The following is a 25,837-nucleotide window of genomic DNA, read 5'->3' as shown; positions in this document are numbered from 1 at the left end:
TGGGGCTTAATTATCAAATTAATAGCTATTTAAATTTTGCAGCAGTACTCAGTGCTTTGAGCTAACGTTAGCAGTTTTGCTAAGTGTTTTACCACCTTGCCTGTAGAAACTTGGCTTTTGTTTTAATGTTCAAAAGTTTCTTTGTTAGTACAGTGAATGTGAGTTTTTGGGCCTGCTGACAGCCTGGTGAAACGGTGTAGCCTGATCATATTAGCATGATCAGTTTAGCATTTAGCTCAAAGCACAGCTTCACCGCGCTGCTAGCTGGCCTAAAGATTCTTGTTTCAGCAGGTTACCTTAATTTGCATTCATACTCCTCATTGAAATGCAAATTCATCTTCACCTCTTCAAGTGGCAGACAGTGTACATATCAATCATTTTTCCATTAGTTTTTTAGCCTTTTCAGCTTTTCTGCTAAACTCGATGCAGATCAGGTTATGTGGAGGCTGTGTGGTTTGTGTAGCTGGTAATTGTGACCGTAAATGTGCTAAATACTATAATCAAATGAATTTTTATCGTTTATTCAGCTAACCTACAATTTTTTCACAATCCCCTGGTAATTACAAAAGTACCTGCTGCGGTACATGTGTACCTTAAGTTTTAAAGGTTGAGGAAAGTCACATCAAATCCCAAATTTTTAACTGGTAGCTAAAAAAGTATTGTATTTTTTGTCACACTGATCAACTTTATTAGCCCCTCAAGCAAAAAGATTATATTCATATTTTAAAGCAAATGCCATCATCATTAAGGGTAATTCATGATCTTAATAAACCCGCTCATCAAGTAACGGAGGCCTCCTAGAGCAATATGCAGCATGCTGCTTGGTGACATTTCCCTTCAAAGGGTCTACGGTTTATGCTGCGGTAATTGTCTCCTGCCCTCTATCACTGAGAGACCAATGATTGAAGCTGTTGTGTGCACATTGATTTACATAGCCGGGGCCATTCTTTGCCACATCTTTGTACCAAGAGAATACAATCAGTCAAAGCTTTATAATAAATAATGCAACAATAGCTTCAACATCTTGCCATCATCATATGTGCGCACACACACAAACAGACAGGAAAGCACACAGTCTGTCTTTCTAACTCACTGCAATGCTGTCTACTTCCCTTTGAAGGATTAACAAGAATGTCAATTAAATGCCAGAGAGACGCTCTTAGCTGATCTGAACGAGGTGTTGTGCAATCTAATGTAATTTTGTAATGTTGTCTAAAGAATAGGGTGTGGTTCATCAATAGCATGAAAATCTGAGCCCAAAAATCTCGCTGTAACTTTTCCTTATGATTTTGACACTTTTTGACAATTTTTTGAATCCTTTCTATTTTCATGATTGATGAATACTTGCTGCTTTCATCCTCGATCAGTTTTTTATGCAGAGCAATGTCAAGACTGAAGTTGATATTTTGAACCCCTGTGCAGTGCACATTGCGTGTGGAGGGCCTAATAACCTTATCGGGGAGAATGATTTCCTTCCAAAGACTAATGCACCGAGTTAATTTTCATGCAGTGCTCAGTGAAGTCTCTCCATCTGATAGGATTAATGCAAATGTTAATTAAATAGCAGTTAATCTAGTCCTTAAGTTGACTATGTGTGTGAGGTGTGATTTGTTGTTGTTTGATGCCAGGACTGTTTTTTCTTCTCGATTCTTGGTTTGTTGCTGCTGTTTTTTGTGGCTGTGTACTGAAGCACTGGTTGATTCAGAGCACTGCTGGAAGCCCATTTGGTCAAAATTTCACCCTCAACTTTCAGAGAGCTCACTCAACACCAAGAAAAGCAGGACATGCTTGCTCAGGCGCTAAGTCAGTGGGCTAACATCTCCTTCCTTTTGATGGCGCTACGATGTCAAATTCCAGTGTTAAATTCCTTTTATTGAAGCAGTAAGCCAGTTGACTGTGTGACTGTGGCTGACACCGTCTGTATCTGAGGTCATTACTTTTTTTTCAGGCTTTTAAACTCTCGTTCCAAGTTAGAAGCTGGAAAAAAAATCTTTCTAGAAATTTGCACTCGGGATGCATATTCTGCTTTCACACTGGACCACTACTTAATTCAGGGCACTTTTACGAGTCCCTCCGGCACATTTCAGAGCTTCGGCCTGTCTGAATATTCAGAGTGCACTCTGGACTCTGGCCAAGGAGGAGGTGCCGCAGTGCCTTCCAATGTTTACACCAGTAGCCAAATGGGAGCAATCTAACCCCCGAAGATTTCCACTAAGCTAGCTTCCACTCCACATAATAAAAATAACTTTTAGCAGCCTTTTCATTTATAAGCATATCGTTATTCATTGTTATTATAGTCATATTGTGATGGTGACAATTCATTCAATGCTCCACGAGTGCGTTTACATATCTCATTGATGTTTTTTTTTCAGTTTTTGCCAGTTGAACTTGCACATGAGCTTCCTTCTAATGTAGAAAATGTGTTAGCCCCCTAATAAGATCCAGTGATTATTTTAACTGTAATTTAATGTTCTGTGATTTTATTGATTTGTTTCACCTTTAACTTGAGCCTAAGGGCATCACTCTCCTTTGCTTTGGATGCTGAAATAGTGATTATTGTCCTTGTGTGTGGCCATGTTTGTGTCTGCCTAAGTGTCTCCTTGTCCCCTTGTCAGTGTGTCTGTGAAGGGAAGGTCAGAGCAGGTAAGGCCACGTGTCACAGTGGCACATGGATGAGTTTGTTGCCAAGGCAATTCGTCTGTTTGTTTTCTGATCACTGGAAAAACACCATTGTGTGTCCAGCATCTCAGAGCCTAATTACATGCACAGGTCATTAACCCTATAAGTGCTAGGTTTTATTTAAATGTCCAATTGAGTAAAAATCTCCAGTTCTACTCTACAGCTATAAAACTGTAGGGCCAAAATTAATACATTTAGAATTAATTTTGATATATAATGTTTCTGCATCTGTGAGACTTGAAAATATCCAGCAAAAAAAATTATTATCTCTCAAAACTATAAATTACTAACATGACATGATAGTTTTACGCAGTTGCTGCACATTTGTCGACTGCACATTCATTATGTGAGTCTCCGATTCCACCACATCCCAAATATGCTCTGTTGGATTGAGATCTGGTGACTATGGATGCCATTTGAGTACAGTGGATTCAATGTCAAGTCAAAGAAACCAGTTTGAGATGAATGAAGCTTTGACATTCTGAAAGCAGCAATCAGAAGAAGGGTACTCTATGATCATGAAAGGGTGGACATGGTCAGCAGCATTAGCTGGGCAGACTGTGGTGTTTAAATGATGTTCAACTGCTACTAAAGGGCATAAATTGTGCCAAGAAAATATCCCCACAACATTACACCACTACTTCCAGTCTGAATCACTGACTGAAGCCAGGATGGATCCATGCTTTTATGTCGTTTACACCAAATTAAAACCTTACCATCTGAATGTCACAGCAGAAAGCAAGACTCATTAAACCAGGGAATATTTTTCATATCTTATGTCCAATTTTGGTGAGCCTGTGTGGGAATTTTAGCATCAGTTTCCTGTTTCTACCTGACAGAAGTGACACCGGTGTGATCGTTTGCTGCCCAGAGATGCTCTTCTGCATACCCTGGTTGTGTTTTCTTTTTTAACTCATTTTTACCTTCCTATCTGCTGAAAGCAGTCTGACCTCAGACATCACCAAGACTTTTTCAACTAGAGAACTACTGCTCGCTGGATATTTTCTCTTTTGCATGCCACTCTTTGTAAACTTTAGGGATGGTTGTGTAGTAAAATCAGAGTAGATTAGCAGCAAATCTGGCACCAAGAACTGTGCTAATTTTAAAATCACTTAAATTCCCTTTCTTCTCCATTCTGATGCTTGAACTTCAGCAGGTCAACTTGACCATGTCTACATGCCTGAGTATATTAAGCTGCTGCCGCGTGATTAGATATTCCCGTTAATGATAGGTTCACAAACAGCTGAACAGGTGTACCTAATAAAATAGCCAGCGAGGTTTTGTAAGTCAGTGACACTAATGGTGTTGAACCTGGTCTAAAAATTCTCAACAATTCTACATCCATTTTAGTCTCAGCAGCACTAAGAAGCTGATTTCATTTTAAGTGAAAGTGCCACACTTGGCAACCTTTGAAAATGGCAGTGGTTGTGTCTTTATAATCCTGGTATGTGGACCTCCAGGGTGAAAAAGGTTGAGTCTTTCTTGGTTTAGCAATTTAGCTTTACCTCTGATCTTGTTTCCAACTGATGAGAAAAAAAAAGTCTATTTCTCTTCTTCCCTTCTTTTCCCAGTTTTGGTATTTCAGTTAATGTTTATTTAGTAAATGGAAACGTTCTGTTTTTAATGTATTATAAACTGGGATTACATATATATATATAGTAATTTCAGTAAAATGTTTCTATTTCTGCTGATTAATTTATATTCTGCAACATGTCATCAACTGCCTAGCATGCTGAGAAGTGGGAGCCCCATGCGTTAACAGACTTTGCGTGTACCTGCCATAAGGTGTGCCACACAGGGGAGCAGCCAGAACAGATCTTTGACCCAAACCAGCCAGATGGCCCTAACATGGTTGCCCGAGTACAAGCCATATGGTCCAGGAATGGCTGCCGCTGCTGTCATTTGGTTTCTCGTGGCGTATTCTTAGCGGTTCATGTTGAGTCTGTTAGCTTTGTTAATGGAGTAGCTGTCTTTGCATCGATATCGACATTGATTCACAGGAGGAGAGAGACAATTAAATACAGTGTGCCGGTGGTGGTGGGGTCTTTGCAAAAAATACACAGTTGGGTTTCATTTTTTGTTTCCAGGATTTAAATGATGCTTTATAATCATCTGCACAAAAAAGAAAGAAAAAAAATGTCCAGCAGCGGTAGACTCCCTCTGGACTGCTGGACCTGTGCTTGAAAACTGTGGAAAAACTTCCGCAGCCTGCCATTCAGTCAGACACAAGATGCCATCAATCATCATCTTTCACTCACCCTGCAGCCATTAATCATGTGATAAACAAGATCTGGCATTTCAGTCTACCAAAGGGCCCACATCTTTAAACAGTACTGAATGTGCTCTTTAGTGCCTGTAAAACAAAAAGAGAGAGAGAGAGCAATAATGAACTCTATTTATTCCAACATAATCTAAGTAAGTTAATACTAATTAATCTTACATGTATCCTTCAGCAGCATATCTAATGTAATGTAGTTTAGATGTAGTGTCTCAAAAAGCGCTGCTATAAACATGTTATATATAAACAACATTAGCGCCCCCGGCCTATTAAACAGCATGTCAGGGTTGTGATGGCTCTTTAAGATCTTTGCAGGTCTGTCACTGCCTGTGTTTGCCACACGGTTGGGAGGTCTGTAATCCCATTGATGCATACTGGAAGGTGATGCTTGCACATTCAAATTATGTCATTCCATGAATTTTAACATAAATGTGTTTTATTTTGTAGGGTTACTGTAAGTTTTGTTCTTGTGTGTTTTTTTTTTTAAATTAAGCAGAATAAAGGTTTTGGGGTTTTTTTATCTTTACTGTCTTTACAAATGGTGGATAACGTGTCGAATTTGCTGAATCACGGGGGCCTTATATATTATCTATAGTTCGCTCGATGAGCTCTATTTGATTTGACTTCCTCTGTGTTATTGAAAACACATCTGCAAGGCCCACGGCCTCCTACTCTCTTCATCTGTAGCCAATAGTGTGTGCGTGTGTCTGCATGTGTGTATGTGTAGGCGTGTATGTGAGTGAGCAGTCCTTGACTGCAGTGGATGGGTGCTGATTAGCCAAGCTGCCGGGGTCTTTTGTGCTCCTCAGACGGGGGTATAATTGTTCTTTGTTCAATGCTCAGCATCTCTTTGAAGTCTCTCATTCAATTTATGTCCTTACAGATTCTCTCTCCCTTCTCTATGGTGTCCACCCTCGCTTTTTTCGATGGGTGTCAGACCCCTGTGTTGTAATTACATAGCAACCTATAAAATACATGAAACATACAGGAACAAGTATGGAGCCGCGAGAAAGTAGAAGAATCCCGATATTTATCTATAGAAAATGACCAGAAACTGACATTTCAAACAGGCATTTTATTAAATCAAAGAAATCTCCCATTCTGCTGGTCCAAACAAATGAAGTGAAGAAAAATAACCGTCTTGGAGTGGCTCGCCACAACTGAGCATCATTACATAGGCTAATGTTCCTCCTCTGTAGAGATGGGGAATGCCTTTGACAGCTAGTTTGAGTGCAGTGACTGTGCAGCGATTGTTGCTTTCAGTTGTTGTCATAATTAAACAGAAGATCACTGGTTTTAATACACTGCGATGGTGCTGCGCTGAATTACTTCAGCCAGCCAAGATAATGCAGCCCCATTTGAATAAGTCTAAGATATAATGTGGCATGTAGACAAACCAAGAGAAGAGAGAAGTGTGTGTGAGGGGGAGACTCCTGTTGGTTCTCATTGCCAATCTCCCTAAGGAGAGAGCTGTTTATGCACACATGAAAAGCATTGGCAGGCAAGCCGGTATGTGTAGAGAGAGAGGGAGCATGAGAGAGAGACAGAGAGAATGAGGGCAGCCTCTAAGAAGAGAATGATGGTTTAGTGTTTGTTTTTTTTCTTCTTTGCATAGATAATAGCAAAACCAGGGGAAAAAAGAGAAAGACGAGAGGGCTGGGCAAACCTGTTGCCAGTTTCAGTTGCTAAGGACCACCTGTTGCTAACAATAAGTGTGTATATGTGTGCTTATTCTTTTTTGGGAGCAGATAAAGAATGCAGCTGCTAACGTACTAAGAGAGACTTGGCTCATCTACAAACACACCAAGCTGATGAAGAAGATCGACCATTCGAGAGTCCGCAAACACCAGCGGAAGTTCCTCCAGGCTATACATCAGTGAGACCGCACCTCACACACAACTACATACACTCGCGCACGCAAGCACACCCGTGCACACGAGCACATGCGCATGACGGCGCTGCTGAGCTGATGAAGCCTTTGAAATCAGCTGTACTTTCTATCCACCCACAGGTTGAATCAACGCTGATCATCAGATAAAATGCATTAATCCCCGCACACACAAACACACACACACACACACGCATGATGTGATTCATCATCTACGAAAGGGCAGGTTCAATCCAGGCAAATACACTTGTGGGAATGGATAATCATGTGCATTGTGTGCTGTTAGAGACACTCCGATCACCCTGTCATCTCTCCCAAAAAGTGATGCTGCTGTTACAAGTGCTCAGAGTGTAATTCACACACATAAAGAAAAAGATTTTTTGTATATCCTCCGTCCAGCATCTAAATGAAGAATCTCGTAAATGTTTCCTGATCCTTTGATCTTTAACGGTTCAACTTCAGGACAATTCAAAAGCCAGAGTCAAGAGACGTAAGGCTGTGTTAAATCTAGCATTCAAAGGCTAATCCTTATTCATGTGGACTGTGGACTGGCTGTGTCAACACAGCAACCGGGCTGACTCGATGGGAATAGGGGTACATTCTGTGGTTAAAATCTGTTAGCATAACAGGAGACGGGCTCAGCTGGGGGTGCAGTCTCATAAAGTCAGCCTCACAGGGTTTGTTTTATGAAAACACAGGTTAGTTCACCAATTATTGTATAGTGCTTTGAGAGTCCAATAGGCTTTTAATTGGACTAAAGTACAATGATTTTTTTTTATCAGATTTTTTGGTTTATTTCCCTCTAGGTCTTGTGCCCCAAAAGTTTTCCTTAATAATAATTATCTTTTAACTTTTAATGTTTCTTTTCCTGCATTCATTATATATATACAAATATATGTATTCTCTACTTCATGACAAGATTACTATGTTTCAGTCCACACTGTGCGCTTGCTGTTATTGTACATTCAAATCAAGGGACACACTGCAGGTAGAAATGAAGCTCAACTTGGCAAGGTGACCGCTCCAGAGTGGTGTTGTCTGAACCCTGAGGGATTAACTCTCTGGTCCAACCACAGCATATTTACCGGGTTTCCACCCTGTATGTGTGTTTTATGTGTGCATCTGTTTGCAGATTACGCAGCGTGAAAATGGAGCAGAGGAAACTCAGCGATCAGGCCAACACACTAGTGGATCTCTCAAAGGTGAGGCACACATCAGTGCTCTTCATTTTTGCATACAGGTTAGTCGCTCATACCTGACATGCTTTTGCTCCCCCCAAAAATTTTGCACAGCATTTCTCCGTTTCCATGCTGATCTGCCTGTTTCTGTGGCTTTGCGTCTCCTAGCAACCAGAAGAAGTGTTAAAACAGGGATGACTGAGTGAGAGAGTGAGGAGGAAACGAGAGGAGGGAGGGGAGTGCTCGTGTTTTTTCTGTTACTGTGTGGGTGTTTGAGTGAGAATGTAAGCGCACGTGTGTGTGTGTGTGTGTGTGTGTGTGTGTGTGTGTGTGTGTGTGTGTGTGTGTGTGTGTGTGTGTGTGTGTTCTTTCAGAGGAGCGATGCCTTTAGCACCAAATATTTTGCAATTTTGCAATCTCAGTCTCAATTGGCCACTTGTGCATTTACCATGGTTACAGAGACAGGGATGTGTAAGGCAGGGACATTCTGTTGGCTTCCTTTCATCCTCTCTCTTCTCGCTCTTTTTCTTTCTTCACAGTGTTATAAAGCCCGGTCTAGTGTGATTTCTAATCCCTCTTAGTTTTTTTTTTGTCATTTTTGCTTAGTCTTTCTCTTTCTGACACTTTACCTTATTCTGTAACCGTGGGTGACCAGTTGCGGTCTGTCCACAAACTGACTCACCTAAGTGTAAACATTTGCAGGGACAGGGGCAGGGCTGATGGGATTTAAAATACCCTCGTGAAGACAAAGACACTAGTTAAAATCGCATACAAAATATGTATGTATATGTATTGGCATACACACAAAGTTAAAACAGCAGAAAAACATCACAATTAAAAAGTTTATTATTCATTTGGCATTGCATTGGTAGTTCTAGACAGACAGTCACTGCTCCAGATTTGTTAGTGGTTGCCCTGAACGGCCAGTTTTAAAGCTTTCTTACTAAGGTGGTTAAGCCGTGCTGAAGTGCTTCATTTACAACTGTGGGATTTCTTTGTATTGTCAGCAGGCTGTCAGTTGTGGAAACACTGAGGCATATTATTAAAATTTCACCTATTTTTACACCTCAGGCTGTTCATTTTTCATTAAAGTTTTTCAGAATGTACTTTTTATGCTAAAAGACGGGGAAAATGTTTCAAGCTGTTTTCTTTTTTTTACCTTTATGCAGTGGTTTTACTCATCCAGCACACTTCAGATCAAACTGGGCCGCATGTGACCCAGCTAAAATGAATTTGACATCCCTGCTCTACTTAGTGTCTCTCCTTATTCAATACCAACGTATTTTGTTTTTTTTAAAACAAGCTTTCATAGAGCGACTGTGTTATCTTCCTGTTTTTACGTGTTTGCAGTCTGTCTCCCTTCTTCAAAGTACGCCGTGTGCACTGACTCATCTCCCACTCTCCACTCTCTCCTTTCATAGATGCAGAGTGTCATGTATGAGCTCATGTCCGAGCTCAACGACCGCAGCGAGGACTTGGAGCGTCAGATGCTGTCCCTGGAGCAGCGGGTGGAGCAGCTCACGGCGGGCTTCAACGCCTTGCCCGCTCACCTGTCTGCAACCCTCAGCGCCCAGCATGCTGCCCTGGTTCACCTGCTCCGGGAGAGGGATGCAAGGGATGGTAGAGGAGGAGGAGGAGGTGCTGTGGTTCCACTGTCCCCTGCTGCTTCTTTAACCACTGCGCCAGCTTCAGTTTCTCCAGTCCAGGTCACAGCTCCTGCACCACCTTCAGCTCCGGTTTCTACTTTGGCGTTGGAGTCCCCTCTGTCGCCCCCACCCCTGAGCCCAGAGGGGAGCTTGGAGGCTAGCTCCAACCCCAACACGTGCACCTCTAGCTGCTGAGGACAGCTTTTTTTTTCTTTTCTTTTTTTTTCTTGGACCAGGAGAGGACAAATATGAGGAAAAATAGGGAGGAAGGACGAGGGCTGCGCTAGTCCTCACACTTCAGACTAAAGGAGAGAAATGGGAGATGAGAGAAATGTCTGGTGATCCTCGGAAACTAACGCTCCAAGAGGGAGGGAGGAAGACTATGAGGAGAAATAATGGGATTAAGATGGAGGGCCTGTATGAGTGATGAGACATGTTAGGGACTTTGGGGCGCTTTACTTGATGAGGGAAGGAGAAGAAAAATGGGGATAAAATGGAGACTCTAAAAGGTGTGAGGGGGAGGAAGGATGCCAAGAGGGTGAGAAATTGAGGTAGAGAGAATGAGGAGGACGAAAGAGAGAGGAGGAGAAATAACGAAGAATAATTATATGAACTCCTAAATGGAATCCACTCCAATTACTGAAGAATGCCTTTTATTATCTCTATCTCTCTCTCTTCTACGTCTCTCTTTCTCCCTCTCTTTCCTTCCCCCTTCCCAATCCCTCACTCCCGTCATCAGGAATTAATGACCATGACTTTTTATCCTTATGATGTATTTTCTATCTGAATGCTAATTGTGTATTAACGAGCATCCCTTTAACAAAAGGTTCGATCAATACGACCATGATTTAAAAAAATGAAAAATAAAAAAATAAATAACTAGTGGCATGCACCACACATACACACACAAATCATGTCATCCACGCAATACGAGCTAACACAGCACAAACACAAATATACAGACTCTCACAAAGGCCCTATTTACGCTCACACATAGAAAATAATGCACTAGCCCACAAGATGATACTAAAAGCCAATACTGCCAAGCACATGATGCACTGTCAATCTCCATAGAGCACTGCCAAGCGATGTAGACACACTGTAAAAAATGTTCATCTTAACAATTTATCTTTTGTGGGTGTGAGCTGATGCAGTAGTTTAGACTTACGATGCGTAGTTGTGACATTTTAACTACTCAGCCGGGAGAATTGTAACCGTTCAGTGAACTACACAAATTATAGATCAAGCTGAAACAAGCTGATACAGAGGGACGTGAGTCATCATAATGTCTGTTTGTGATGATGAAGACAGTAGCTGATGGTAAAATAACCTAACACAACTACTACAGGACTTTATTACTGCATTTACAGAATTACAGATTGAAACGAACTGATGTTTAAAGTGTACTTTGCTGTGCTGAAATGAGACTGTGGTCTTGTTTCATTTCTGTGGACGTTTCGTATGACAGCAGCAGAAGGTGGACAATTAATAGTTGTATTAAGTGCATTAATACTGGGGCGGCTATTAGAAGAAAAATTAGCTTATTATACACATATTTTTTGTACTGGCATTTAAAAATGGTTGATTGATTTCTGAAGATACCCGTTAAAACAAACGCTGCAGAACTCTAAAGTTGGCTCTTTGCACAATCTTGATGCTCCGCATTTAGTGCGAGTACTCGTTTAATGCCACTAAATTTGGGTGTTTTGACCCAAAGATCTACAGCAGATGCGGTTAGGTCCACAACTTGTTGTCTTTTTGTCCCTCCATGCCACCACAGTGGCTTAGAAATAAAACTAAAAACTAACTTTAAAAAAATGCATTAACTGTTTAAGAATTATCCACATTTGTATACACAGTCCCTCATTTTCAGAGGCTCAAAAGTATCTTGACAATTGACAAGCAGCTTCATAGCTAGGTGGGGCCTGTTGCCTTGTTATTTCATGACGTGATTCAAAGAGTGGAATTTCTATTTCATAGTTGTTCATGGTCATTCCAAGTGAGGGAGGTCGTCATTAGGCTTAAAAATTCAAAATAAGTCAATAAGTGTCAACTGCTGAGTGGCCATTCTTGAAAAGAAAGACAACAGAAAACAACTGAAATGGATGATGAAAGAATGGCTAAAAAACAACTTCACAGCATCTAACTGAGTCAGAAAAAAAACTCTCACCAGGATGTACAGTAGGTGTATCACTGTCAAAGTCTACATCTGTAAGTTTGTAACTGTTAATCCAGAGGGTTTACAACAAGCTGCAAACTAGTGGTTACACTTAAGAACAAGTAGGTTAGATTATACTTCCTAAAAAAAACATCTAGAAATTAATATTTAAATAAAGATGAGCCTGTGGCAGAATTATGGGAAGAAAGAAGGAAAGAGAAGGAAAGAGAGAAACACCTATTGATTTGAAGATAACACATTATCTGTCAGAAACAGTGGGAGAAGTGTTGGTGGAACCCCATCACTAGTGTTTACTGATGGCGTGACTAACAGAAGTGGCAGGATGAATTGTAAAGTGTACAGGGCTGTACTCAAAAAGACATGGAGTATTCGTCAATGACCAAGTTATTTTTGATTGATTGATTGATTGATTGAATCTTTATTTTGAACATGTTGAAAAAGTATATAAAAAAATAGAATTAAAAGAGACAAATGAACAAAGCAAACAAAAGGAAAACGAGCAACCACAACTCCAAATAACGTCCATGTTCAAAAAGGAGCAGGAAGAAGCATAAGCTTATTTAATCCCACCCCTTTTCCACTATCTAGTATCAATAGACTACAGAAATACCTCCTTGCAATTACATTATATGTTATGTGTAATTTTTTTTTTAATATATACACATATATGCTTCTATCTATCCATACATACGTATATACACACATACATATACACATTTTCAATAACCCCATTAACACCTGAAGGATACACAACCTACAATTTTATATATATATATATATATATATATTTAAATATACCCATACCAACAAACCCGTGCATGCGCACACACATGAAAATATTAGACAAGAACACCCTATCAAATCTCTACCTTTTCCCTGTACCCTGTAAAAACCATATCCTTAAACCGCTTTTTAAACTGCGCCATGCTTGGACATTGCTTCATATCTTTACTTAGTCTGTTCCACAGCTTCACTCCACACACAGAGATGCAAAAACTTTTTAATGTTGTACGGATACGAGGATGTTTTAAATTTAATTCCCCCCTCAAATTGTATCCCCATTCCCTTTTAGAAAACATTTTTAGAATATTGTCAGGAAGCAGGTTATTTATTGCTTTATATATAATTTGTGCTGTGAGAAAATGAACCAGATCTGTGAATTTTAGAATTTTTGATTTTAAGAATAGTGGATTTGTATGATCTCTGTAACCAGTTTTATGGATTATCCTTATGGCCCTTTTTTGTAATATAAAGATTGATGATAGCGAACATTTGTAAGTATTGCCCCAAACCTCTGCACAGTAATTCAAATACGGTGCAATCAGGGAACAATAGAGAATGTGGAGTGATTTGTGGTCCAGAATGTGTTTTACTTTACTCAAGATTGAGACACTTCTTGAAATTTTGTTATGTATATGATTTATATGAGACTTCCAGTTTAATTTATCATCTATAATCACACCAAGAAACTTATGTTCAAGTACTCTTTCAATTTCCACACCATCTACATGAATCTGCACTTGTGCATTTCTAAGGGAATTCCCAAATAAGATAATTTTAGTTTTACTTAGATTTAGCGATAGTTTGTTCCTGTTAAACCATTTTTTAATTTTGCACATTTCTGAAGTAATTGTATCCAGCAGCTCCTTTAGATTCCCCCCAGAACAAAAAATATTTGTGTCATCTGCAAATAATACTAATTTTAATATATCAGATGCCTTACAAATATCATTTATATAAATAATAAATAATTTTGGACCCAGTACAGCGCCTTGTGGAACACCACAAGCAATGTCCAAGCATGATGAGGAATGGACACCCAGCTTCACAAATTGTTTCCGGTCACTTAAATAATTTTTCACCCATTGCAGTACAACCCCCCTAATCCCATACCGTTCCAGTTTATTAATTAATATGTCATGATTGATTGTGTCGAATGCTTTCTTGAGATCCAGAAATACTGTTACTGTTATTCACCTGATCTCAGCCCAACGGAGCAGCTTTTCAGTTACTGAAGACAAAAACTGAATGCAGAGAGACCCACAAACAAGCAGCAACTGAAGGCAGCTCCAGTAAAAGCCTGGCATCTCAAGAGAGGAAACACAGCGTTTAGTGATGTCCAAGGCTGCAAAGGATTTTCATTCAAGTATTTAGAACACTCCTTACTTTTAAAATCATGTTAGTTTGTCCAATTAAAGTTTGAGCCTTTGAAAATGGGGGACTGTGTCTCAACAGTTAATGCAAAAACAGGAAAGCGCTGTGAGTCAAAGCTGAAAGTCTGCACTTCAATCACATCCTGATTACTTGGTTTAAAACTCACTGTGGAGGTGTACAGAGGCAAAATCACAAAAGTTGTCTCTTTATCCAACAAATTATGGGCCTAACTGCACTGAAAACAATGAAAACAATTTTAACAAATCCTTTACTTGACTAAAGTCAGACCGACCTACATGCAACTCTATAAATATTGTCTGTCATTGGCACTTGTTAAAATCCAGCAGTGATTTAGCTGTATTTCTCTAAGTTGTTTTTATTAGTTGATTTTTTTATGACCTTTCATAAAGGGAAGTAGATCTTGTACTTTACTGCCATTCTTTGTCAAACTTGTGGTCCGAAAAACAGCTCACTGTTATCATGAATGTATTCTGTGTGAAGAAATACACTCAAACTCGCTTGCTCAGTCACTTAAACTGCCACACAGACACAGGAACAGACACCCACACGCACACGCACACACACACACACACACACACACACACACACACACACCTCGACAACCAAAGTGCTCTCTCTTAAATGGACTTCAATAAGAGGCAGGGAACGCTGCTGTCACTGGGGACAAAAGATAGCAGGAGGCGTTGCAGATATCTTGACAATATTGCTGAGGGAATAACTGTGAAAATCTCGGCATGGACTTGTTACAGTGCTGTACATGGACTGCTGTAACAGATGAAGGTGGACTAAGGATGAACACAAGGGAACACAAATAAACCTTACAAAGGATAAATGGCCATGAAGGAACAGATGTTCATGAAATAAATAAAATGAAAGACTGAGATATATCTGAGAGGAATTATAATGACGTGATGGGAAAAGAGACAAGCCTACCTTTACATTGGAGACAATATTGAAAACTATCTTTTAGCGACACGCTGTGGCCGGAATACTGAATTACATACGCTTGGAAAATTGTACAGTATGCTGTTAACGAAATATAGCTTTGTATTGCTTAGTCTTTTCTACCATTATGATTAAAAGCAGTTATAGCTGATATCTTACCTTATTAAACTATAGTATTCTTCTCATTCGTCATGACAATTATAATATATGTATTATCAATACGTTAAATAATCACGAACAAGGAAAGTGCCGTTTGAGGTTGAAATTATTTTGTAATTTTATTTTATCAGAGAGAATTAATAAAGTATATATCTATAACATTACAGCTTTCATGTTTAATGAGTCTAAGTTTTTATTTTATTTATTTTTTATCATTTATTTATTTCGTTTGTATGCTTTTTTCGGGTACTTCATATTCCTCGGGGATTCATGTAATTTTAAAACAGCTGTAAACACTAACTCACCCTGTAGAGATTATGTTTTGTTCAGTAATTTATTAAATATATAAATACTGTAGGAGTTTTAAGAATTGCTACCACGTTTTATTTATTTTTCTGTTGTCTTTGTATCTTTCACTGTCAAAAGGGGGAAAAAATCTCCCCCAACTTGGATTTCAGCGTTTCTCTCGCTCATTCTCGCGATGTTTGGAAACAACGTTGGACAGTAACTTCACGCTGTCTTTAAGCACAGGGGCACACCTCTGGGGGCAGTAGAGAGCTAGAAGTTTGTTTGTTTTATTAAAATGGGCTTTTTTTGTGGAAGCTTTACGCTAGCTAAGTTGTCCATTTGTTAAGTCCTTTAATTATATAAGTATTGATCGGCTAACTTCAGTATGGTAAGATGCTGCAAAATTAAGCTACTGTGAAGTACCCCATTACAACCAGGCACACTTTTTAGCAGTATATTTTGCTTTCTTGGGCTAGTTGAATACTGTTAGCTTGCCAAATTACGGTGACATTATCAGTCGTGTGTAAAAAATTATGTTTTTGATGTCACAATACAATATTAATATGATTAGAGGTGGCTTGTCTACTTAGAAAAGTACTCACTGTTATTAAAACATACCGGATTGGTACTGAAGACAAAATATGTACTGTGGCATAACGCAAAGTCATTCACTGGGTTTTAATAAAGTTAGTGGGCGTTGTGATATATGACTTTGAATATATGTGAATCCAATTCTAACTGAGAGGACAGTGTTTGGAAGAAAAACCAGAAAGAGACATGATGTATTAGTGGGTGGTGAGTGGGTGTGTAAACATTCAGTGTCCAGTCTTTTCCAGTGGCCAAGCCTCCCTCTATTCATTATTTCTGTGTGTGAAGCAGGTCCTCCTTTCTGCTTTACCAGTGTCCTCTATGCTGGCACCAACAGCATTATAAATGAATGTGGGATTCTGGTGAGGGTAAGTATAAACTGTTGTTTTATTTCTTTCTGTGGTTTAACCCAAGTAAAGTGCCACATTTAATATTGTCATCCAGGTAATAAGGGCTACAGCTGTAACCCTCATTCATTCGTACTTTTTTTTGCATTCAGCACGAATACATAATGGTTTGTCTCTTACTTTAGATTGAGTTACAATTAAAGTACACAGAAATGTTGTTCAATTTCAATTCAATAAAACTTTATTGATCCTGAAGGTTGACCCCGCAGGAAATTGGGTTATGTTGTATGTCGTACAACAGTATGTAGTATTACAGCCACATTGTAAATGTGCAGGTCAGAAGTTTTCATACATTCATCATGGGCATGAATGTTATGACAGTTTGAGGCTTTTAATGATTTACTTGAACATTTCTCTTTTCAAGGTGGAATGATTGTATAGCACACGTCTTTAATGACTTAAAAAAACAATCAAATGTTAGAGTTAAAAGTATGCATACGGACTTAAATACACCCTATTAATATTTGGTAAATTGTTCCTTAGGAAGTCTAAGGAGCTTGGAAAGAAAAGTGTCTGGACTTTAAATTGCTTGAAGACGTTTCACCTCTCATCTGAGAAGCTTCTTCAGTTCTGGGGTCAAATGGTGGAGAGTCCCAGATTTAAACTAGAACTGAAGAAGCTTCTCGGATGAGAGGTGAAACTTCAAGCAACTTAAAGAAGTCCAGACGCTTTTCTTTCCAAGCTCCTTAGACTACGATGACCTGGATGACTTACACCTCAATCAGATGCTTTTGGTAGCCATCAGCAAGCTTCTGGCATAATGCTGTCTGGATATTTGATCATTCTTCTTGACAGAATAGAACAGTGCATTTAAATTGGTTCATTTCCTGGTGCTGATCTGGCTTTTAAGCCTAGTCCACAAATTTTTAATAGCACTGAGGTTGGGGCTTTGGGAATGCCGTTCCAGATGCATTATGTTAGCCTTCTTGATCCACTCCAAAGCCAGTTTTGACATGTGTTTGGAATCAATGTCCTTTTGGAACAAACAGCTGTGTCCAAGTTTCATCTAGCTGTTGATTTAAGAGTTGAAGAATTTGGAGGTAGTCCTCCTCCATTTTGCTGTCAACTTTGAGCAGTGTACTATTATCATAAGGAACAAAGTAGCCCCAGAGCACGATGCTACCATCACCATGCTTCACCGTGCTTTTTAGATTTGAAAGCCTCACCATTCAGATCCATAAGGACAAAAAAACTAACAGACTAAGGAACAGCTTATATCCCTTAACCATCACTATGCTAAATGCTGCTAAATTAATATGATCCAATATAATCTTTGTGTATGATGTTTACAGTGTTACAACACAGTCTCATATTTACATGTTTACAACTGTATTTTACCACTGGTACAGTAATACTGGCAAATGGGGACTAGTGCAATATGAAATCAATTGTGTTTGTTGTTTCTAAACATACATATATATATATATATATATATATATATATATATATTGTATTTTCTAATTTAATTTAAATTTTATTGACTGATTGTTTCATATGTTCTGAGTTCTGAGCATTGGTCAGTGCAATAACAGCCATGCAAGTCCTTTATATGGCTGCAAAGAGGAAATACCAGTTGTAGTCAATCATGATCGCTAATGAGATGTTAATAGCTGTCGCCTTGTCAAGTTAAAAGACATTGTAGAACCTTCAGGATCACAAAAGATTTAAGTGAGTGTATGTATATGTTTGACCCTGTATGTGTAGTCTGTGACTTAGAGAAAATTTTAAATAAATTCAAATGTGTGCACTCAATTCTTGTTTTTAAAGCCATTAAAGATGTATATGCACAATCATTAAGCCCTGGAAAAAGAAGAAAGAAATCATAAAAACCCCTAAAATTACTGTAACACTCATGCCAATGATGAGTGAGTGTAAACTTGTGACCACAACTGTATACGCATTAGAAGGATTTTTGTTTAACATTGTATTTTGAGAATAGAGAAGCGTTAGCCCTGTTATAGACTGGCAAGCTGTCTAGTGTGTACCCTGCCTCTCATCCTATGACAGCTGGGATAGGCTCCTGCCATCCCTCAACCCTGAATTGGATAAGCAGAAGCAAATACATGAATGGCTGGAGAATAGACAATAGAAAAAAAGGGAAAAGGAAAAAAACAAAATACTATTCTGAGGGAAGCAAAAGTTAAATTGTTGAGAATAAAGTTGTTTCAAATCCAACTGTATCATTAGTGCATCGCTGCTGGATCCTCTACAAAATGCCTTGTGTAGATGAGTTAATGAAAACACACTTCAGAATTTTCAGCACACATACACTGTGTGGAATAAGTATGAGGGCTTTAAAGAGATGGTGCAGAAAACTGTCTGTTCAGAAGAGAGAAAAAAGAGTTGGCTGCATTTGTGCAGAGTGAAATAATTAGCAATGGACAAACACAACAATATCGATGCTTTAGCAAGTACAAAGGATGTATGTTGTATCAGATGATCAGGCTGTGACTTGAGAAATGCCCATGGACTAAGGGAGTTGACCTCATTCTCGAGATTATATTTATTTTCAGAATGAAACAGTTAAAACAAAAAATATTCTTTTTGTGGCTTCGATGCTACTGAGGTTTGCACTAAACTTGCTCCATCACAGAAGTAAGAAACAACTGACCTTTTGCTGGTGCTGAGAAATACGACTCAAATGAAATATAAACAGGGATGTAGCATACTCTGCCTTCTTACAAAAGCTTTAAAAGATTGAAGGAACTCTTCAGTGACAATAATGAGAACAAAAACACACAAATACAAGAAGAAAGGCCACGGCGTGCTTGTATTTACTTCAGTGGCTGATATAGCAGCAGAACTGACCTTGGACCTTGCCTAATTAACGTGTAAAAATAACCCTGGTGACAGACTCGCAGGTCGCTCATTCACTCATACTATGACACAGTTTGTCTTACTTTACATTTTTCTGTCTTTCTTGCTTATTGTTTGTCGGGCATATTGGTTCTAATTAGGTGTAATCCTTTGTTTGGTTTACAATCTCACTGTTGCAGGCCTAGCAGAGTGCGTTTGGAGTAAAGTTTCAGCTCATAATAGACATGGAAATAAGGAGAAGTACGTTTTCTCTTTGACTTCACTTTTTCAAGTTTTGTCTTATCTATTGAATACGCTTAAGTTTGACACATAAATGTGTTTGTATTATTAAACTTACCTAACTTTTTTTAACTGATTACTGAGGATTACTGAGGATTTGTTTTTGCAACGTTTTATGTGCTTCATAGCTTCAAAGTCTTCGTTATTACAGATGAGTGATAGATGTTTAAATTAAACACCTTCCAATTAGTTCACACTGATGCTTGTCCCAAAGGTGATCACACCTTAATCTAATGGCTTATTATGATTATAAATAAATTCATCTGTCACAATATTCACACATTGTTTCCTTGATATATGAGAGTGTTTGTTATTTTTTCATGAAAGGTTTCATATAAACTGGCCTGTTGGGTGTTTAGCCAAGAGTGAAAATAAAGCAGAACAACAGAGGTGTGAAAGCCAGGCAGCCTGAGGCAGTGCTCTGCCCCGGGCACTGCACATACCCAGATGTGATGAGCTTGTTATCTGTGTTATTTACTGGCAGGCTCTACTGCCCCCAGGGCTTTCATCATCTCTCTCAGGCGATGTGAATTTTCATGATTGGGTTCTATAATTTTAAGGCCAAGGTAATGTCTGTAGTCTAGTCTTTTTCCCTCTTCCTCTTTCCACCGGTCGCTCTGCTTCTCTCCATTTCTCTGGAAACCCAATTACACTTTCAGGATCTCTGTCTGAGCCAAGGGTATCAAAGAATATAGACAAAATTGAAAATTTAACATATACTTTCACTCATTTTTAGCCAAAAATAGTGAAAATATGTCTGCATGACATTTTATTACATAGGTGTAATTCACTAAGAGCAAAAGCAAGAAAATGGCAAGAAGGAGACACGTTACAGGACATGAAAGAACACGCTAAAGAAGTGAGAAAAACTGGCATTTTTAAAGTTTAAAAAAAAACAAAACATAATACTTAAGCTGATCACTTTGAACTGTGTGTTCAGCCTCTGAAATAATGACTTGCTGGAGGCAGGCTGTGGATTGATAACAGTGTTGGCAGTTCAATCCCAGGCTCCTTTCCACACGTTGAGTAAGACATTGGCTTTGATGCCTTGATTAGTGGATTGCATAGTGGCTTGCTGCCATAGGTGTGCTGCCAGTGGGTGAATGAGAGGCAGCTTGTAGAGCACTTACAATAAGAGCACTATATAAATGCAATCCAACAAAACAAAACCATAAATCACTTTGAATAGGAGCAACAGATATTGCACCCAAAAGATGATAACATTGATATTTAATGTGTCTAGACAAGAACTGCTAATCTACGTGTTTTACATCTCATTATCCATACTACTGCTCAGACATCATGAGCACCAGTTTTCAGACCGCAGCCTTTCATGTGAAGTTTCCAGGTTTATAGCTTTATAGTTAGAGCTGGATCCAGTAAGCCTTAACAATCCCTTAATCATCCTGCTATAGCCTGCCCTAGTCTCCCTATTTATTTTGTCTTGCTACACTCTGCTTTTCTGTCTCCTCTTTTCCTCCTCCCCCCAACAGGTAGCTACTTCACCCTGAGTCTGGTTCTGCTGGAGGTTTCTTCCTGGTAAATGCGAGTTTTTCCTTCCCACTGTCGCCAAAGTGCTGCTCATAGATCTGATCTGATTGTTGGTTTGTTCTCCCTGATATTATAGGGTCTTTACCTTTCAGTATAAAGCACCTTGAGGTGTTATGTTGCTCTTGTGAATATTAGCTGAAGCATTGCACACAATATCCAGTACTGCATAGAATTTTATTAAACAGTAGCTTTCTGTCAACGAATGAAAGACAGACTTAATACCATTAGTGTATGCAGACGGACCAAACTCCTGTGTGCAGTCAACCCTTGAAATACCATTGAGTGATTTTAATTTATAGTCTTAAGTAGTGGATGAAAATAACAGCGCAGAGAACTTTCAAATATTAGATATATTTTAGTGGTTTCTTATTTGCATTTTTATGTGGTGTGTTTTTAGGAAGCTGGAACTGATTGAAGGCCATTCATGTGAGGGAAAACATACATTTAGTTTGGTTCCCCAACATGAAAGGTTGTTTCAGGATTGCTTTACCTTAGTCAAAATGATTGAACCGAAAGGCTGGATATTAAATTGTTGCAAATGTGTGCAATATTCAGGACTGTTGGGGAAATGTTTTTAAATCACTTACTTCTGGTGTCTGGGATTTACGAGCTGTTCTTTGAAGATGCCCATCTGAAAACCAATTTAAGGTTCCAAGCCTTGTGTGTGCTTAGTAGGTGGTATGTAACTTTACAAAATCACTATATCACTATAATGTTGAGTATATCAGGTGTCATCTGGGTTTTTAGTAGTTTAAAGGAGTCTGTTTGACTCACCTAGACTGTAATAGTGGTCTTTTACAAGAATGTGCTTGGCTTACGTACCCAGCATTAACCAAGCATATATATACACACAGACACACACACACACACATATATATATACTATGCTCTATTCATGAATATGTTAGTTTATTCATGTCTTTTTTCTCCATCCTAACTGATTCTACTGCTGCTTCTGCATAATGAACACCAGCTGCCTCATTAAGAATAAAAAACGGTCACCTAACACTACACTTCTGTATCAGCGAAGATGACTAATGAGTGTGCACGACATGGAGCTTTGTAAGTGGAAAAGTTGCTGGAGGTCTGGACTGGTCCATGCTGTACTGGTATACCTGTCAAATGTAATGTCATCATTTTAGAGTCGGGTCAAATATCACCAGGTTCTGTCAGCAGGAGACTTATGGCCGAATCTGTTATCTCCAGCTTCTTAGAGATAAGCTGTTCTGTACTGGGAGCCTCTGCAGGTCAGAAACACACATCATATGGATTTATGTGAGAAAGGACATATATGTGCACATACTGTTGAATTACTACTACTTTTCATGACATTAGTGCCCTTCAGGTGACTGCAAAGGGCTGATGTGCAGACTCATGTGCAGATCATTTTCATGCTCCGTCCAGGTGTTTACCTGATAACCACAGGAAAATATATTACACAGTGCACATGTGTGCTTTGCATATTTACTAGTAGAGGCAGTATTGACTTCACAGCCAGTGTGTTTGTTGCATGCGTGTATGTGTCTAAATGTGTGAGCAGGTAGATGCGGGGAGCCTTTACTCTGAGCCTGGACAGTGATGTTGCTGTGGTGATGATCAAAGGAAAAATACTGCAATAGCTGCGAAAGAAGCTGGGCAAGACTGCAGTTCAGAAAGTTGATACAGTTAAACATTAAAACACCACCTCAGAGAAGATGAATGACACACAGATACACGCACAAATGCACAGATACAAATTCAAATAAAGCTGTATAAACAAAAGCGAAATACGCACTTAGCTCTTGTCTCATAGTGACACCTTTCTTTGTGGCTCTTTTTCTCACTATATAACACTTTCCCACTTACACAGTGCAAATGCTGGCTAATTTGAAGATGAAGACAAAGTTAGGGATAATTTGTTTGAAGAAAATCATGCTCGACCAAATCTGATGCTTCGTGCGCAAATCATCTGTGAATCTTTTTACATTAGCCCCTCTCATAGCCAGTGACGTCAGCGGTTCCAACTTTGGGCCCAGCAATTAGTCAGCGCTCTGCTCAAGCCAGCTCTTTTGGCACCGACATCAATGCTTTTTCGCTGAATTGAATGGAGCCATTTCTAGATTAGGCACTGCCACTGGCATGAGTAAATAGATCCTGTAATGTTTTCTTTTTAGTGGTCACAAATTCACTTATTGAGATTATATATTCATACCAACCATTTTCCCATCTTTATGCGCCATACTGCCTTTGTGTTCTTCCTGTGAACCTTTGAACTCATCTGTGTTAGCCCAGCCTGCTTTTTTTCTCTGACTCAGCATCTGCCCAACACCTCCACATCTCTTAGTTACCTCAGCACTTTAACATCTTACATTAGTGGTGGGTGTGTTTGGTCATCAGATTGGCCCGAGTAAGCCAAAGAAAGAGTTGTGGAAGTACATCGCCATCCCTCACCTACTTACTCTCAAGCCCTCATTTCATAGACACCTGTATGAGCATTATTTTTTCATGCTTGCTGCATAAAATATATTACTTAAGAGCAATATACGTCCAGCCTTTTCTTTTCAATTAACCTTTCTCACACTAAATCCATTACAAATATAACTAGATCAGCAGGTTCTATAATACACATTCAATCTTAGGAGTAATGTGTTTGAATTATTAATGAGTTGTTTTGTTGGTATTTCAGATCAGATTACGGGCTCTTAAATGTCTGCCTGGTCCATTCAAGCTTTAGCTTCCTCTACATTAAAATCTGACTAACACACCCTGACTATACAACAGTGATTTTATTTTCAAAGTCTATTAATGTTTTATGTACAAATAAGAAGACTGGCCGGTACCCAAAGAGAAATTTATACAGTAATGTGGACTACATATATATTTTCAGTCAGGCACTTAAAAAGGGGATTATTGTTCTTAGAAAGAACTGGCAAAGTTGAAATGCTTTATTCTCTAGGCGGCAGGCTGCTATGCATGAGTTGTCTTTTTTCTTGTCCTGAATGTGTGATAAACCTATTCAGTGTGGCGAGGAAGTAAAAATGATGTCTGCATGTCTGTAAACCGTGATGATCGTTGTTCAGGTTGATGTGCAGGTAGAAGCAGTGAAGCAAGGCAATGCCATTGTCACCACAGAAGTGGACCGGTACAATATCGGCTCCATGGTAACGCTGGCCTCCCACACTTCGCTCAGCCTGCATTCAGGGGACTTGCCTGTGCTGCATATGTGCGTGTGAGAGAGAAGGGGGGTATGAGAGCAGAGGTTGCTGATTGACCTATTTTCAGGCTGTTTGTATGAATTGGGATGAAGGGAGAAGTGATGGGGTTTTTAATGATGCCGCAGGGGACTTGTGCATTGCTTCCTCCTCTGATACGACTTCCACTGACATAACTGACATAACTGGGCTACTTGTAAACCCTCTGCATATTATACCCACAGTGAAGACCCAGACCCACTTGTAAGTCCCAGTTCACTTTTTCTCTCTGTGGGTCTTATTTGACTTTGTGCGTGTGTGTGTGTGTGTGTGTGTGTGTGTGTGTGTGTGTGTGTGTGTGTGTGTGTGTGTGTGTCAGCCCTCATTGTATATGAGGCATGTCTCAAGCTGGTGACTCCAAACCCTTAGGGGTGAGAGTGTTCTTGGTGAAGGTGGAGACAGTCAGCTAATTGGAGGCTAGGAATAGCCAGCAGTAAACTGGTACTCATTCGATTTCAATTCAATTTCATTTCATTTATATAGCAGTAAATCACAACTGTCACCACAAGGTCCTTTATATTATAGGGTAAAGATCTTACAGAATGAGAAACAACCCCCAACAAGGAGACAACCCGCTATGAGAAAGCACTTGGCAACAGTGGGAAGGAAAAACCCCTTTTAAGAGGAAGAAACTGCAGATTCTGGCTCAGGAAGAAGCAGACATCTTCTGAGAGTGGAGGGGGTGAGAAGAGAGAGAGAGCAGGAAGAGAGTCAAGGCAGAGAGAGAGTTTTAAATCAGCTTTTAATAGTTAAATTGAATAGTGATTTATAAACCCAATGAAGAGGAATCTCATGAAGAGTTGAGTGAAGAAGAAATGCTCAGTGCATCATGGGAAGCCACCAGCAGTCTAAGCCTAGTGCAGCATAACTAAGGGAGGATTCAGGGTTACCTCATCCAGCTCTAACTATAAGCTTTATCAAAAAGGTTTATTAGGACACTATGATACTATGAGGGATTAATATGGTCTACTTTCTAGACATTGACAGTACTCTTGCTGCAGCTTCAGCTGAAGCCTGTATAATGTCGATAGAATCTCATTCTTAGCATCCAGGTAGGACCTTATGCCACCAATTATTTTGTGAACTCACCTTTTTAAGCAAAGCCATCTTGGCTGGGATAACCAGAAGCCAAATGCTTTAAGTGAGGAGTGGATCAGACTGATACTCTCATATTTGTTAGTTAGTGACAGCTCTGCTGATTGACTTCGCTTTTAAAACACCTAGGCTGTTTCCATTTTTATTTACATGGGTGTGTGGGACTCTAGTATATTGTTCAAATCTTATGAGATATTTTTAGAAATATAAATCAAATATATTTATCTAAATCATGTATATCTGTGTGTATGTCCAATAGCTGTTTGGTTTTTTCGGAGTGTTAAAACTTCTGGCCGATAGAACAAAAGGTTGAAAGTGGCCTATAACTTCTTCTTCTTCTCCGTCTCTTTCCCCCTCCTCCTCCTCCTCTGTTTGACCCAAATCCCACCCTCAGTCCCAGTACCCCACAAGCACAGCAAGTTTTTTTTTCATTTAGTTTAATTTCCTCTGCTCTTT

General features: G+C 39.3%; 1 protein-coding gene across 1 annotated transcript in view; it reads left to right on the top strand.

The window, feature by feature from the left end:
- The window catches only part of kcnn3 (potassium intermediate/small conductance calcium-activated channel, subfamily N, member 3), a 61,623-nt gene extending 48,408 nt beyond the window's left edge, over positions 1-13,215 (top strand). Inside the window, exons 8-10 of the mRNA XM_086311710.1 lie at positions 6,706-6,833; positions 7,978-8,047; positions 9,445-13,215. Of these exons, the coding sequence (XP_086167836.1) occupies positions 6,706-6,833; positions 7,978-8,047; positions 9,445-9,864 (618 nt within the window). The 3' untranslated portion in view covers positions 9,865-13,215. The remainder of the gene's footprint in view (positions 1-6,705; positions 6,834-7,977; positions 8,048-9,444) is intronic.
- The last annotated feature ends 12,622 nt before the right edge of the window (positions 13,216-25,837 follow it).

This window comes from Aulonocara sp. 'chitande type north' Nkhata Bay, linkage group LG11 (assembly GCF_057382095.1).
Source record: "Aulonocara sp. 'chitande type north' Nkhata Bay isolate Kocher_YH1m ecotype deep benthic linkage group LG11, A_spYH_male_GT1.1, whole genome shotgun sequence".
Classification (NCBI taxonomy): domain Eukaryota; kingdom Metazoa; phylum Chordata; class Actinopteri; order Cichliformes; family Cichlidae; genus Aulonocara; species Aulonocara sp. 'chitande type north' Nkhata Bay.
This window is presented reverse-complemented; position numbering and strand designations above follow the sequence as displayed.